Raw genomic sequence first — 16,738 nt, forward strand, 5'->3', positions numbered from 1 at the left:
TTATGCTGTCACATCCGGAGATGTGGATGATGAGACACCAGCGACTCAGAATGCTGGAGTCATGTCAGGTATGAGTCTAATCTAATCATTCGTGATGAATGCCTTGTGTGGTTTTGTTTTGTTTTATATATATGTTATCGAGGCTTAAAGAGAATGGCATGATCTGGGTGATCTTTTAGGGAAGTAGAATAATTGAGTCCTTTGGTTCCGTGGAGTTTATGAAATGGTCTATAGCGTAGTAGTTTGTAAGTTCAACAAATTTCAAGGATAGATTTTATGAAATTTCATTAAAGTTTTAAAGTTTGGGGCCTTATAGATTTTAGGAATATAAGTTTATGGTACTTAAGGTGTTAGGTTCGACAAGCTTTGGGGGGGAAATAATTAAATTTCGAGTGGTAAATTTCGTGATTCGGATGAGTAATTTGGTGGCAATTGGGGCTTTAGATTTTACAAGCTTTTAAGGTGAATGATTTGGATTAAAACCACCAATCTTGAGAATTTCAGAAAATGATTTATTATCTATTAATGTTTTAGAATTTGAAAGATTTGGGAGTCGATTGTTCTATTATGGGATGTAAGTTCCTTGATCTTAGAAGTTCCGGAAGATGATTCTTACTTGATTAAAGGTTTTAGAATTGCAGAGTCGAAGGACTGATTTATAATGAGAATTGAGTTCTTAGTTTTACAGACTTAGTGTTGTAGCTTGATTTACTCTAGTGAGTGATTAGTTTGTAATCATTAAAAATGAGGTTGATTCGAGTTGAGTTGTTGATATGAAAGTTTTTCTAGAGTGGATTCCTTTGAGGATTGGAAGTAATGATCCAATTAGTGTTTTTCTTTGAGGATTGAAGATATCGAGCTAGTTTAGAAAATGATTATTGTTAACTCGAGGTTGTAATAGTAGATTTTAGGAAATGATTTTTATTGGTTCGGAAGAAATAGATCCATCGAGGTTTTGGAAACAATAGTTTAATTGTTGGTATTGAATTTGACTGAAGTTGAGACCTCATGTTCTGGAGACTTTTAGGAACGGATTATTAGTAGGTTTAAGGTCATTTTCAGTATAAAGTTTTAAGCGGTAGCTATTTGCTAATGTTAAGGGTATAAGTTAAGCAAATATAGGAATGATTCATGTTGATTTGCGGATATAAGTCGAGATGATGGAAATAGTGGTAATAGACTATTTGTGTGTTGGAATGACTATTCGTTTCGGCTAAGGACGTATGAGATCGACACGTGATAGTGGTGAATAGATTGGAGTGTTCAGTCGAAACGTGTTACTCAATGGTATGTTGGTTGGCAATAATTGTTATAGCTCGAGGTTATAGTGATAGGTTTTAGGATTGATTCATACCGAGTGAGGATAATAGATGATGCAGGTTTTAGAAAATGAATTTTTGTTTATTTTGAGGATAAGGTACGGATGTTGGAAATGGAAGTGATGGATCACTTATCCGTTAGAATGATTATTGATCTTAGCTAAGGGGTACATGAGATCCATTTATAGTGGTGGTGAGGGTGTATGGATTTCGGAGAGTACAAATCCTAGTCTCTTTTTGGCTTTGAGTTGTTTGGTAAGTTGAATGGAATGTACAGTTGAAGTGGGTTACCAATTGGAGTGATGGTTGGCATTAATGGTTGAGTCTATCTTCAAGAATTAATTGTGACTTGAGGTCACACAGGAATTTAAATTGGTGAGGCTATACTTTTCTTTGGAGATCAAGTATCTAGTTGGGAGAATTGGGGATATGGTTATATAGCTTGAAAGGAGATCGTTAGGTCACCATGTGTGGAGTATGAAGTAATGAATCTTGGAAGTTGAAACCTATGCATCAAAGGTGGGTAGCATGATCATATGTATGAAGTAATAAAACATTAGGATTCATGAGTGTTGTTTAATAGTTTTGATGGATTGAAGATTTAAACAGTATGGCCTGTCTTGAGATTTATTTGTGAAGTGCTATTGAAGGAATTAGTTGTGCTAAAACTAAAGTTTTTGAGGGTATAAGTAGGTGGGTGAGTTACCAAGAGCGTTTTGATTATGTCTAGGTGAAGTCAATGGGAGTTTATAGTGAGTTAGTTATTGCAAGATTAGATGTTATTCAAAATATAGGTTATGAGCTTGAAGTGTGGGATATCGGATAGAGGTTATAGGCGCCCTTGTTGGTTGGCGGGGAAGGACTTGGGCCTTTTGGAGATGTTCCTTATCTTTAGAAGAGACAGGTGTATTTTGGGGATGATGTTATATGTTTTCAAATTGGGGCCTGGAGGTTGATTAGTACTGGTTCTGTCATCAATCAATAGATGTATTTTGCGGAATGTTGGTTTTCGATTGGGGCAGCAATGGCCAACTGAGGAATGAGTGGAGATTTGAGGTTTTTGGAGGTATATGATTTTCTATGGAAAAGTGATAAAGGTTTTATTATGATTAGGTGTGGCTTGAGCTTATACTTCATGATATTAATTTTGAGGATATAGCCTTTATGTATTTTGGTGAGTTATCAGAGTGTGCGCGAAAGCGTGATTTTTGGAGATTCTTAGGAGTTCAAATTTTGTGTTGATGTTGAGGATTTAGTAGTGATTCGAAGTTTTAATGGGAGATTAATCTTTTGGTCGTGCAATTTGGTTTATTGATGGTTAATTTTGGAGGTGGCTATTAGGTTACCAAGGTTGGAATAGGATGAAAATTCGGAAGGTAAAGCAGAGGCGTCGTCGATATTAGCAATTTATGGTGTGAAGTTAATAACCATTGGATTTGTTGGGAGTTGTCGATGATATGTATATCTCAAATATGTTCGGAGTTGTATGTTGTATCTGTTTGGCGCTGATGGTTGATCTTGCAAATTTCGAGGACGAAATTTGTTTTTAAGGGGGGAAGGATGTGATGACCCGCTTTTACGTGTATTTTCACTGAAGGGTTGTTTTTAATTTAATTAATATATTGGTTTATTTATTTTAAATTATTGTGTTTTAAATTGGTTTTTAATTTATTTGAGGTTGTGTTTTATTTCTTTTAGTTGTTGTGTGGTTTTAATCTTTTTCGGCGGTTTGTTTCGTTTCCCGGAATGAGGATTGGACCTCATTTCTTTTCACATCTTTTTCCTTTTTTCTCTTTTTCCTTTTTTCTTTTTCCCTTCTTTTCTTTTTTCCTTTCTTTTTCTTTTTCTTCTTTTTCTTTTTTTCTTTTTCTTTCTTCTCCCCGCGTCCGAACCCCCCCCGTGCTCTCTCTCTCTCCTCCCTCTCCCTCACGCCGGCGTCCCCTTCTTCAGCTCAGACCGCCGCCGTCCGGCCACCGTTCGGCCTCCCACCGGTCCCATTCTCTTCCTCTCCCTCCGGTGCACCACCCCTCCAAAGCCCACCCCCAATCGGCCGGCCATTTGGCCGGAAAAAGTCCAACAAAGCCGCACGGTTTTGGCTCCGATCCGCCGCCGTCGCTCCACCTCCGGCCACCATTTCTTCACCACTTCATCACCGGTCCCTTGCCGTCCTAACCCACCCATTTCCGGCCTCCAACGACCACCGGAACAGCTCCTACGAGCTTAGTTTCCGTTTTGGGTAATCCGGCCATTTCCGGCGATTCCGCTGCCACCCACGGCCGTTCATCACTTCCAATAGCTTCACAACCATCCCTAGACCATTTCCTATCAATCTCGTGTCCTAGTTTGTCTCCGTTCAAAAGTGGGTTTTTCAAACCCACGGCCACAGTGAATTTTCACTGTGACGTTGCTGTTTTTCCGCCGTTTGCAACGCCGCTTGTTTTCTAAAATTGCCATATAGCGCTGTAAGTATTTTCCAAACCCTATTTTCAGATTTAAATATATATTGCTCATTCATTTATTTTATCTGCTGGTTGGTTGATTCCGGACTGAGTCCGAGGAGTTCGGGGGTTGGATGGATGGAGGACGGAGTTGCCTGTTTATTTGATTTATGATTGTTGGATTATTTTATTATGCATTGTTATGGCATGACATGGTGCATGCACGTGTGTTTGTGGATTTATGTGAAAAGCCTGTGTATTGGCGTAAGTGTATTGCGGGTGCGTGTGTATCACGAGCCCAAGCCGGGATGGGTTATTATCTCGGTAGAGCTCCTCTGGTCACTCGGAAGCGGAATAAGCTGAGTGATGTCCCCTGAGTTGTCGCTAGACGACGCGGGGCTAGGGGATGCTTGGCTACGAACGCGCCGGGCGTGGAACCGGGTATCGCTCTACTCACCGACTCCGTGGCCCTTCGCTGGCGAGAGCTAGAGGATGCTTGGCTACGAACACGCGGGGCGTGGAACTGGGCATCGCTCGTTAGGTGTCACATGCGTGGTGGGACTCTGCGGTGTGGCACTGGAGCCAGGGTGTGCGGATGACCCCTAGGGGAGGTCATGGTGCATACGGTTAAATTTGGATAATGGTTTGTGAGGCCAAATGGGACTTTTGGCGTGGGCCAGATGGACTTCTGGTGAGATATTGGGCCAGATGGACTTCTGGCGAGATATTGGGCCAAATGGACTTTTGGCGGCCAAATGTGACTTTTGGCGTGTTTTTCGGAAAGGTTGTATTTTTGGGCCAAATGGGTTTTTGGCGTGTGTGGAAAACTTGTGTTTTCTGGGCTTGGTGCATTGGGCATGTATCATGCATATTGTTTGAGTTATATGTGTTTTTATCTGGTAGTGTTTGGGTTTTGCTTACCTGCGGTACCATTTTTGGTTCCGTAGCTTTTGGTGCAGGAGATGAGGATGAGGAGGAGGAGGCTGAGCCCGAGGATGCGGCTCCGCCGGGTTGCTTATGATAGGTTTTATATTTGTTTAAATCTGTATTTGTGTTTTGTAATATTTAATCTATGTACGTTTTAAACAGCTTGTATTACGTTAAGAAAAATTCTGGTACTTAGTTATGACTTTCGTTATCCGCTGCGTGTTTCTCTGTACACATCTGTTGCCTTGCACACACTCGGCACCCGTCGATGGGATGGTGACCCGGGTTGTCACCATCCGGACGTCTCAATTTCCCCGTGTTCGGGCGTGGGGATTTGGGGGCGTCACATAAGTTTTTATAGTTTTTTAAGTTATTTAATAATCATATTTAGGGATAATCATTTAGTTTTCAATGTATTATATTGAAATATGCTGTAGTGTATGTGAAAATTATCTTTTGTGGTTCAGTTTTTTGCTCTGTTTCGTGAATGGTTTCTAGCTTGGTCCCATTCGAACACTCTGAATACCGTTCGAATTGAATTTTCTCCGTTCGAACGGAATCTCACTCGACCAGAATTTAGTTCGAACAGTTTGAGTGTTTGTTCGAACAGTACCAATTACGTAGACATTTTAAAATGTAATTATAAAATGTAATTATAATGTATAATTGTAAATATTTAAGTACTATAATTAAATAGATTAATACTTAAAATCTAATTATACATTATTTAATTAAAGAATTATAATGTATTAGTGAAAATATTTAAGTACTCTAATTAAATAGATTAATACTCTAAACATTCTTATAAAATATTTAATTAAGTAATTATAATGAATTATTGAAAATATTTAAGTACTCTAATTAAATATGTTAATTAGTTAAAAGATAATTATAAAATAATTAATTAAAAATTATAATTAAGTATTTGAAAATATTTAAATGCTCTAATTAAATAGATTAATACTCTACATATTCTTATAAAATATTTAATTAAATAATTATAACGAATTATTGAAAATATTTATGTACTCTAATAAAATATAATTAAAATATATGATTTTGAGACGACATTTAAAATATTAATTAGTTAAAATATAATTATAAATTAATTAATTAAAAAATTATAATTAAATATTTAAAAATATTTAAGTACTCTAATTAAGATGATTAACATAGTGGAATATACTTATATAATATTTAACTAAAGAATTATAATGTATAATTAAAAATATTTAAGTAGTCTAATTAAATAGATTAATACTTCATTTTATACATTTATTATAATTTCAAACAAAAATGTCTCCTAAACGCAAAAGAACACGTGAGACATCCCCACCACTTACTAATTCCCGTGTGATTCACCTGTTAACAATGATGGGCCAACATCACCAGAGCCAGAACAATGTATTTTATCACTGAATATCTTTTAAATAAAATATGATATTATTTTTTCGTATTGTCTCTATTAAATCTTAATATATACATTTTTTTCGTATAAATTATTATATTAATTTTCATTTTGCAGCAAGAAGAAAATCCTACTGATTATGATCTGACCCAATTGGATGCTAAAGTACATAAAAATCATGATGGTGCTTGGAGCAATCTTGAGGCAGAGGCAAATTATGTAAGTTTAAGTTTATTTAATTTCATTGTTTAAATATATTTTTGTTACATATACTAATTTTAATGTTTTTTTTTTTCAAGACAAGATGATATCTCTTAAAGACACTGTTGTGGATCCATCTGATCAATCATCTGTCAACGATGCTCAAATCTTTTGTCAAGTTCTTGGATCACGTTCTGGATATTTGAGGGGCTTAGAACGTTGCGTGAAGCCATCCTTAACATCTTCATCATCTTCTAAAACCAGATCGAATGACGATAAGACTAAAAAATTAGAGGAAGCTGCACTTGAGATAGAACGATTGAGATCAAAGGAAAAATAGTTGCTGACCCGATTAGAGCAAGCAGCAGATTTAGAAGCAAGATTAAAAAAAAGGCTACAATTAAATAACCAAAAAATATTTGAACAATTTCAATTAATGATGTCTCAAAACCCTATACCACCACTACCACCACAATCATAATTCATTTGGTGTTTTTTAATTGCCTTTAATATTTATGATGTTTGTAAACATTTGAACAATTGATGTATATAGATTACAATTTGATGTATATAGATTACAATTTGTATTAGTATCAATTTCATTTTGTTTGATCAATACCGTTCGAATGGTAAATTACCATTTATGCATACATTCGAACAAAAACATATCCATTCGAACAAAAAAATTCCCATTCGAACAAAAAAAATCCATTCGAACAAAAAAATTCCTATTCGAACAAAAATATACCCATTCGAACTTACCGGGAAATACAATCCATGCGTTCGTTCGAACAATTAAATACTCATTCGAATAAATTCATTTCTAATAGTCCGTTCGAACAAAAGATTTCTGTAAATAGATTATTTGTTCGAACAGTTAATATTTTTCTTCGAACTAAAGTCACTTACGAACTTGTTTGTTCGAACGAATTTAGTCAGATATGGTTATTGGTTCGAATTAACATTTCATGTTGTTCGAACAAAAATATTTTCGTTCGAACTTGATTCTGAGACGACATTTTTTTGTCTTAGAAAAAATTTTCCGTTCGAACGGTTTTGACCCGTTCCGCCCAATTTCGTCCCTAAAAATACTTTTCGGAGATGAAATTTCTGGGACAACCTTTTTGAGACAAAATAGAGACGAAATTTTTTCATTTCCCAAAACTTTTAGGGACAAAATTTCCATTTTCTCAAAAAATCATATCTCTTGTAGTGATACCATTTCTCTCTATTTTGACAAGTTACTAATTATAAATTAATTTCATTTCCAATTTATTAAAATAAACGTCATGTTATTCAAAATTAATATTTGTAAACAATTTTACCAATGCAGTATTTTGTGATAAGATGAGAATTATTATTCAAACATGTCATGCACTTATAAAAAAGAAGACATCACTCATTATTTTTCAAATATATCATGTAAACGTGAAAAAAAAAAACATCAATTATTTTTTAAAATTTTAAACTTTCAAACATATCATGCATATATGAAAAATGACATCATTTATTTTTCAAAATTTTAAATTAGTAAGAGATGCATGGAAATATATTTGGGATGTTTGAGAAATGAGATGAAAATTTTATGAATAATAGTAGGATGATTTGTGGATAATAGTAAGATAGTTGAGTTAAGTATATATTAGATTTTGAAAAATGAGAGAGAAAAAGTTGAATAAAAAATATTATAAAATTAAAATATTGTTATAATATAATTTTATATATTATTTTTATTTTAGAATTTAAAAAAGTTGAATTATTTTTTATTTTTTATTTGAAATTTTTGAAAAGTTGTAATAATTAGTTTGAAAGTATTTATATTTAAATGATATTTGAGAAAGAAACAAGATGAGATAAGACAAAACAAGATAAAATGAGATAAACAAGATAAGACAAAACAATCATTTTTCAAATTTTAAATTAGTAAGAGATGCACATAAAGATATTCTAATCTTCAACAAAAGATCTTATATCATCTTATATAATCATTATAATTTTTTAAAATTTTTCACACAAAATATAATAAACAATTTAATTTTTTCAAATCCCAAAACAAAATTACTATTAAAAAATTATATTATAATAATATTTTATTCAACTTTCAACAAAATATCTCATCTTATCTGAATTTTATAACCAAATGAGATTTTAAAGCTTCATAGGTAAATTTGTTCACTTCTTGCTCATGTTTTATTGGTTGATATCTTTAACCTTTTAATACCAATGATATCATGATCAACTTAAGACTCCTTTATACTTCAAAATTTTTGTTGTCATTAATTTATAAATAACTATAAAATTATATGATATTAAATTATAACTTTTTTGTTGTCATTAATTTAAAAATAACTATAAAATTATATGATAATAAATTATACTTTAAGTGGAGTTTGGATAGTGAGATGAAATTATAAAATGATTTTAGATAAAAATTAAAAGTTGAATAAAATATTATTATAATATTATTTTTTAATATTATTATTTTTAGGGATTTAAAAAAGTTAAATTGTTTATTATATTTTATGAAAAAGTTTATAAAAATTATAATGATGAAATGAGATGAGATATATTAAAATTTTTTTATTATCCACACTCAACCTTAGAAATACTTGATAATTTTATTTTTAACCAGACTGACAGCGAAATATAAGAAAAAATGAATAATCTAGTTGCAAGTACAACCACGTACTAATATGTGTAAATCTAATGTGATTGATCAAAAAGTAGATTTTATTGAAAACAATGCCAATTTATATTTTGAATATGAATAAATCAGTATTAATATGTAAATTAAAATGCGACTTTATTTGTATATAACAAAACTTTATAAAAAAATGTCCTACGTGGATTCCATAATATTTAAATTTCTTTAATTTGTTTTTTATGTTAGTCTAAGATCCGTTAAGAAGTCTTCTTCTTTTTTTTTTTCGTGATGATTATTCTGTCACATAGGGTTGGCCGTTTGATGATTACTGAGTTCTATTTTCATTTATAAAATTAAGAGATGATTTTTACCCGCAATACATAAGCTCTGCATAATTTATTTATAAAAAATGAATTTCATCTTAAATAGTATTTGAAAAATTGATTATTTTTAGTGAGATCAGACTTGTTTATTGAGGGTCTGTTTGTGGTTGCATTAAAAAACTTAAAAAGTAATTAAATAGTTTTAAAAAAATACTTTAATAATAATATTAAGTTGTTTGTTTGACACATATTAAAATATTTTTTAATATTAAAAAAATTGAAATGTAGGAAATCAAACCAATTTTTTTGAATAATTAATAACGTAATTCCACATTTTTAATGGGAAAAAATACCTATACAAATTTTATATAATTACAACTTTGTTCTTATCTTATGCATAATTGTATTGCTATTTCATTTATGTATTATTGAAAGGAATTTTTTTCATTATATTTATTGAAAATTTTATTAGATTATTTTTTATGTTATTTTTATTATAAAATTTAATTTCTATGAAGAATATGATGATATTTAAAAAAAAAAAATCAAATGACGGTTGATGTCATTTTTATTTAAAAAAAATAGTTTTTATATTTATTTTCAAATAAATGTAATATATTTAAAAATATTAATCTTTTAGACATATAATTTTCAAACAGTACATAATTTTTAATAATAATACTTATTATAATTTCTATGAGTATGAGCGTTAAAGCTAAAAGTTAGATTACTTTTTTGTTTTTTTTTTAAAAAAAAAAAGAAAAGAAAAACTGCATTCTCATTCATTCATAAACTTATGCATTACACTGTTTTTCAACATTAATACAATGCATAATAGCTTCTGGACAATCTTCCATCCAAACTTTGAGAAGATAATGCTAACTTTGCTAACATATGTGCCGCTTCATTCCCTTCCCTTCTAACATGTTGAATCCTCCACATACCCCTACTGTTAAAAAGGTTCCTTATGTCTTCTATGATTGTTCATTGCACGAACAGTCTTCATCTTTGCTCTGCACAACCTTTGCAATAGCCAATCAAAAACAGCGTTTGAAACTCCTCTCTCAATGCAGAATTCAGTAGTTCTATCTAAAACAACAATCTCAGCCAGTGAGGGATCCTTTACAAAATATTTTGGCATGTAAACCGACCCAATCAACTCCCCTTCCCAATCTCTTGTCACAATACCACCTCCCATATTCAAATTTAACCCATCTAGCATCTCAATTCACTTTATACCAGGTCAACTCGGGCTTCACCCGTCTAACCAAACTTGATTTAACCCATCGATGCCATTTTCTTTTTAATATGTTTCTCCAACTTTTATAAAAAAATTTGTTTGGAACGTGAGATGGGATAAAATAAAATTATTTTAAAAAGAATTAAAAATTAAATAAAATATTAATTTTAAATACTCTTATTATAAATTTGTTAAAAATTGAATTAAAATTAAAAAAAAAATTAAATTATTTATTATATTTTATTTAAAAATTTAAAATAATTATAATAATAAAATTAAAAAAAATGAGATAGGTTGAACCAAATCCAAACAGCCTCTTAATTTCTCCACCAAAGGAGGAAATCGGCACCTTATTCTCGTATTTTCTTACTGTCCACCCGAAGCCTTGCGCCCTGCCAGTGAACCCGGAGCAAATCCTTCACCACCACACCAACCGCCACGTTCTTCTTCGAAGACGCCGCCGCCTTCCAAGTACTCCATAGACGATATTTCTGTCTACGGTATTTTCTGTTCTTCTCTCCCTCTCTTGGAAAATTCTTTCTGCTCTAAATACCCCCCTCTCTCTCGCTTCTGATTTTATACTTTTTATGGTGACTAATTTGTTATTTATGATGATTTGGCTTTGGAAATTTAGGAATATATGGTAGAGTTTTTCTGTATTCTAGGGTTTATTCATGCAGTTCTCTCCCACATTTTCCTACTTGTTTTGGTTGCATTGCTGGGTTCTTCAACTAATTCAATAGCTTGTGGTAAATTTTTAAGTTTAATGGCTGTCTCGCTGCTTGTTACAAAACTCAAAATGGTTTGGTTTTGGTCATTTCAAAATCTAGGGGCTGCATTTTATAGAGGGGCCGAACGCTGTGTTCTTGTTTATGATGTAAATGCGTATAAATCATTTGATAAATGACCACATAAATAATTTGATAACACCACTTGGGCCAACCCCTTGGGGTTAGCCAAACTTATAAATAATCCAATGTGGAATGTATGGGAACTAGATTAGCTAAAATAGCCAAGATCCCATCTTTAGCTTAAATTTAGCTAGAAAAATACAAAATCCAGCATTAGTACTCATACGCACACTGTCATTCTACAATCTGCACGGCCAAGCACAACAAACTCTAGCTGTCACAGCCCAGCCAAGCGACCCACCGTCGTATTTTCTTACTGTCCAATCTCCTCCAATCTTGAAGTAAGGGTAAATCTTGAACTTAGATTTCTCAGATTCATTTGGAGTTTTGAATCCATGTTTTATTTAGTCTCTCTCTTTCTTTAGATCTTTTTTTTTTTTTAATCGCTGGATCCTTTTGTTTCTTTCTTCTTTGAGTCATACCTTAATCAAGCGCTGTCAAATTGATCAGAAACTCTTAAGACTGGAATAGTTCCGACTAGTGTTCATCTAGGGTTAGATCTGTACAATGAAATCTAAGATTGGGATTATTTGGGTTTCTTTCCTTTTGGGGTTTTGTTTCTTAAAAGTGTGTAAATTATATTTTACGTAGCCGTTGGATAATGTGTCACCATTTAATGAAATTTATCAAATACACAATTGAGGTTTTTTTAAAAAAAAAAAAAAAACTCTTTTTATGTTCTTTTGATGTGGCATTGAATACAAATAGTTTAAAGGTACGATCTATGATTGAGGTTGCACTCACAACAGATGTGGATACAAACAAAGTAGCCATTTCATTTGCATTTCAATGGTTGAATAGAAGTAGTGTCAAAGTACTTATAAACAGAATAGTAGTAGTTTCAAAGTATGCAATGCAGTGTATGCCGGATATATGAAGGTTCTCATGTCCTCTATGCAAAAAACCAACAAAGTAGCCAATTCTTTTGCATTTTATGCTTGAAACTCAATCCTTATCTTGTAAAACCCAATCGTTTTAGAAAGGATGCTGCTGTTTAATTTATTTATTTTTTGCATTCCTGATTGAGAGAGTATGCTTGTTTGTGTTGCGTAGTAGTCTTATTTGCACTGCTTGGGATATAGGAAAACAGTGCATACTCATATCATGTTGTGTTTCCTCTTATTTTTGGCATGGAAAGCACCATGTTAGAATTTAGTGTTTCCTCATATTTTTATTCGGGAGCCTTTTTAGGGGTTAAATATACTTTGCACCTTAAAATCCCGAGAGGTTTTGCCATATGAGGGGTAATGCCATCATTTTACCACCTTACTTTTACTTGCAAAAAAACTATCTGAGATTTGCACTGTGCTCCCCAAGCTACCAAAAATGACACATTGCACACTTAAACTACCAAAACCTAACAATTTGCACCTTTTGTTAAGATCTGACCATCAATATTTTTCATCTATGTTAATGGTTAGAATTGTTTTTGTTAAGATCTGACCATCAAGATTGTGTCACATCACCTATTTTTCATCTATATTAATGGTTAGAATTGAAATAAGATGCAAATTGTATGTTATTTTGTAGTTGCAAATTCAGTTTTGATAGTTTGGGCACAAAGTGCAAAACTGTTGCTAGTTTGGGAGTGCAAAGTGTACTTTTCCCTCTGTTTAGTTAATGTTATGGTAGCAAAAAACTGAACCTCACATTTGTTTATGATAGCATGTAAGTTCAGAGCCTCATTATTGCCCCACCTTTTACTCATCAAAAAAAGAAAAAATTAGAACCTCGTTTTCAGATGTTCAATAATTTGGTTGTGTGTTGATTATCTTTAATAAACTCTATAATGTCTCAAATGAGAAGAAAATCATCAAGCAGCATTGTGCCTATCCTAGATTTCTTGTCATGTACAAATAACAGTGAAATTCTTTCTTCAATAGGTTCCTATGGCGACCATAAGAAATCTGAAAATCAAGTCAGGGACTTGTAAACGAATTATTAAGGAGTTGCATTCATATGAGAAAGAGGTTGAGAGAGAAGCTGCCAAAACAGCAGACATGAAAGAAAAAGGAGCCGACCCTTATGACCTTAAGCAACAGGTGTGACAAACTAAACTAATACTTCAGATTAAATTGTTTTTGCTTGGCTGCTGCTGCCTTTTCAACTAATACCGTTTCCAGAAGAAAAACATATATAATACTTCATAATTCATTGTTGAAAAGCCTTATTGCCCAGCTGAAGGAATGAGAGTGTATCTTATTCTAATATTTCCCTCCAGCATCCTACTTAGATGCACTCTTTTGGTTGTGTTTAAACAGGAGAATGTGCTTGCTGAGTCAAGGATGATGATTCCTGATTGTCGCAAGCGCCTAGAGGCCTCATTAACTGACCTGAAAGGAACTTTGGTATTGTGTCATTACTTTTTGGTTTGCATTCTGAATATTATTGTTTATTGCTTTCATTCTAGGTATGTTGCCCTAGTTATATACCAGAATACAACTCTTTGTAAGTAGTTGTATGCAAAAGACATGCCAAGTATTTTATGCCTTGCCCTTTGTAGGTAGAATTTGTAGACTGTTGTTGGGGGGCAGATATGAATCTTACTCCATAGTTATATTAAATTTTGTGACTGTAATGGATTATCGATAATTAGATTACCAACTCTTCCACCCCTTCAAGCCGTGGGTTTTGGGCACACTTACATAGAATGCACTCTGGTAATGTGAGTGTGGTTGTGTGTTCTAGGCAATTAGATTATGTTTTGGCACAGGCAGGTTAAAGATCTACCTACCCAACAGGACTGTCATAAATTTTATATTCAGAATGGGGAGCTTAGAAGTGAATGATATTAGTACTGGATAAATAGATTAATAACCCTGTCCTAACCCTCTAGTGTGGGGTTTGTAACATACCCAAATGGGCTGGACTCTAGGTTCAAAATGGAGTGATTCTTTACATTCAACTATCCTCCCCTCCTGAGTAGGAGGTTTAAAGGCTCCCCAGAGATCCCAATCTGGGCGAGGAAGGCATCGAAAGGAGACCCTACAGGTGGGTTGCTCCTAGCTGATCTCTGGTCTTTGCGAACAAGGCACCGTGGTGAAGGCGACAAATTTGTTGGCGGAGAAATCTTTTATCTTGGGGATTATTCGAGAACCAGAGCCTCATCTAGGGTAGTGAAAGTTTTTGGATACCGTGTCATAAAAAAAAACTATCCTCTAGCGACAGTAGGATAAAGGCTTCTTCTATTAGTCAACTAATGATACCCTTGTGATAGCTTTGATTATATGGGACCAAACAAAAATCAAGCTTTTATGGATTATGACCATTTTGTTTCTTAATTTTGGTGACTCTGACCTTCACATTGAGCTGCTTTAATGGGCGCTCATATTTAGGGCTAGTTTGGTTGTTGGACTACACTGCGATCAACTCAATTCAATCTAATTTTAAGTGGAGTTTAACATCCAAGCACACAACTCTCAAATCATTAAAGTCATCTCAATTCGAAACCTCTTTACATATGGGACTTACAACTTTTTTCAACTTCTCATAAATAGTATTAAACTTATCTTAACATTCAAATACATCTAAACTCATCTTAGATGGACCCCATAGAACTCACTCCACAATCTCAACTTACTACTATTTATAAAGAACTGAACTCAGCTCAATATCCAAATGTAGCCTTAGTAACAACGAAAGTAACTTGTCCAAAGTGGAATTGTCTCCAAAATATGGAACATTAAGTGAAAGATTATTTACTTATCATCAATTTACCATCATGTTCTATTGTTCTTATTTATCTTTTTGTACCAAACTTTTATCTGGATGACGGGCTATTTTGCCATCAACACAAATGATGGTGGTAGCTTTTGTTCTGTTTATTTGAGTCCACGTGTCACTTGCTATTTCATCTAAAACAAAACTGAAATTTATGGAGCACAAGCAATTAACGACAGTTTTACAATCTGAAAGTACTTCTTTATCATTGCTGCATTGTGCAAAATCTCAAAGCCTCTATCTGCCATACCAGGAATAAAGGTTGGCAAAATAGGCAAATCTGACTGGAATCATTGTTGGTTTAGTGTAGTGCAAACTCTGGTGCACATATGGCGAAAATATGCTGCCTTAAACTCTTTTCTGCCTATAAAAAGAATATGGGGCTATTGCTTTTATAAACTACATTTTGCTAAATGTGATATTAAATTTCAGGCCGAGCTTGAGGAGTCAAACCAAAAGGATGCCCCAGAAATCCTGGAAGCACAAAGCACTCTAGCGGAGGTTGAGCAGTTGTTTCACACAACTGAAGCTTAATGTTGTTGGGGGGCTTTCATCAGTAGTGGCAGTCAGTGAAGGGAGTTTGAGTCTGTTTTCGTTTGCTTTCATCCGAAGTTGTTCCCTCTTCGTTCCTTTCATGGGGGCTAAGAGTGAGATAAGATAACAATGGAAACAACTGGTGAACAAAAACAATTGCGCCGAATACTTACCTGGAGCCATTAGGTTGTTTGTGTGATGTTTAATTTTAGATATCAATACGCTGTTTTACTTGATACTAAGAAGGCCTTATAAATCCTCAGAACACATAGACAAAGCCATCACATCTTTTTAAATTCTTGAGGATCTTATGAAATATTTATAATAAAAGTAGTAACAAATAGATGAGACAGATGAGCATCATCCTGGCATGGAGATTCGTTTGTAGCTGGGATTTAGTATGAGCGTTGTACTACTGGCTTGCTATCTTAGGAATTGCATGAGCGTTGTACTGACTTGCCATCTCATGTCAAGAAGGCTTGGATCACTTGGCTCAACAGATTGTGCAAATCCAAATGGGATTTCCACACGAGCAGGCGACATTAATTGGCTGTCTGAAGGTGGCGAAGAAGCAGAAAAGCCTACCAACGACAAGAATCATCACACGGTGGTGAGGTTAAAACTTAAGAATTTTGTTTTAATATATCTATAAATCCGGAACCTGGAATTTTATAACGGGACCCGGACAGTGTAGGGCTGAGTTTTGCAACGTGGGTTTTGACCCGTAACTGGAACTTCGGGTTTCGGATCCGACCTGGGTGAATAGTATTATTTAAATGAAAAAAAATTAATTTTTTAATAATATATATATATTTTTTAAAACAATTATACAATATTTATATATTTCACAATTATATATAGAATTATTGATAATCTTATCTCCACCATTTGAAAAAAAAAAAAAATTGACTTGTAGCATAGCAGAACTCTATAACAAATATTCTTGTATCTACAGTCCCATAGACAATACTTCGCTATGTATGGCAACAGTAATGAAGTCGTGTTTATAAATGAGTTGTACTTGCAGCTTTTATTTTTCCTTTTTCCTAACGTCGCTGTAATATATACTAATA

General features: G+C 33.3%; 1 protein-coding gene across 4 annotated transcripts; it reads left to right on the forward strand.

The window, feature by feature from the left end:
* Positions 1-10,799: 10,799 nt before the first annotated feature.
* LOC122281994 (tubulin-folding cofactor A) lies at positions 10,800-15,903 on the forward strand. Of its 4 annotated transcripts, XM_043093901.1 has the most exons (5): positions 10,800-11,000; positions 11,601-11,698; positions 13,295-13,453; positions 13,673-13,759; positions 15,564-15,903. In XM_043093901.1, the coding sequence occupies exons 3-5, from the start codon at positions 13,301-13,303 to the stop codon at positions 15,663-15,665; spliced, it is 342 nt and encodes a 113-aa protein (XP_042949835.1). In that variant the 5' UTR covers positions 10,800-11,000; positions 11,601-11,698; positions 13,295-13,300; the 3' UTR covers positions 15,666-15,903. The 4 variants fall into 4 exon arrangements, with proteins under 4 accessions (XP_042949835.1, XP_042949833.1, XP_042949832.1 ...); XM_043093899.1 differs by lacking the exon at positions 11,601-11,698 and having other exon boundaries at positions 10,816-10,971; XM_043093898.1 differs by lacking the exon at positions 11,601-11,698 and having other exon boundaries at positions 10,839-11,000.
* The last annotated feature ends 835 nt before the right edge of the window (positions 15,904-16,738 follow it).

This window comes from Carya illinoinensis, chromosome 11 (assembly GCF_018687715.1).
Source record: "Carya illinoinensis cultivar Pawnee chromosome 11, C.illinoinensisPawnee_v1, whole genome shotgun sequence".
Classification (NCBI taxonomy): Eukaryota; Viridiplantae; Streptophyta; class Magnoliopsida; order Fagales; family Juglandaceae; genus Carya; species Carya illinoinensis.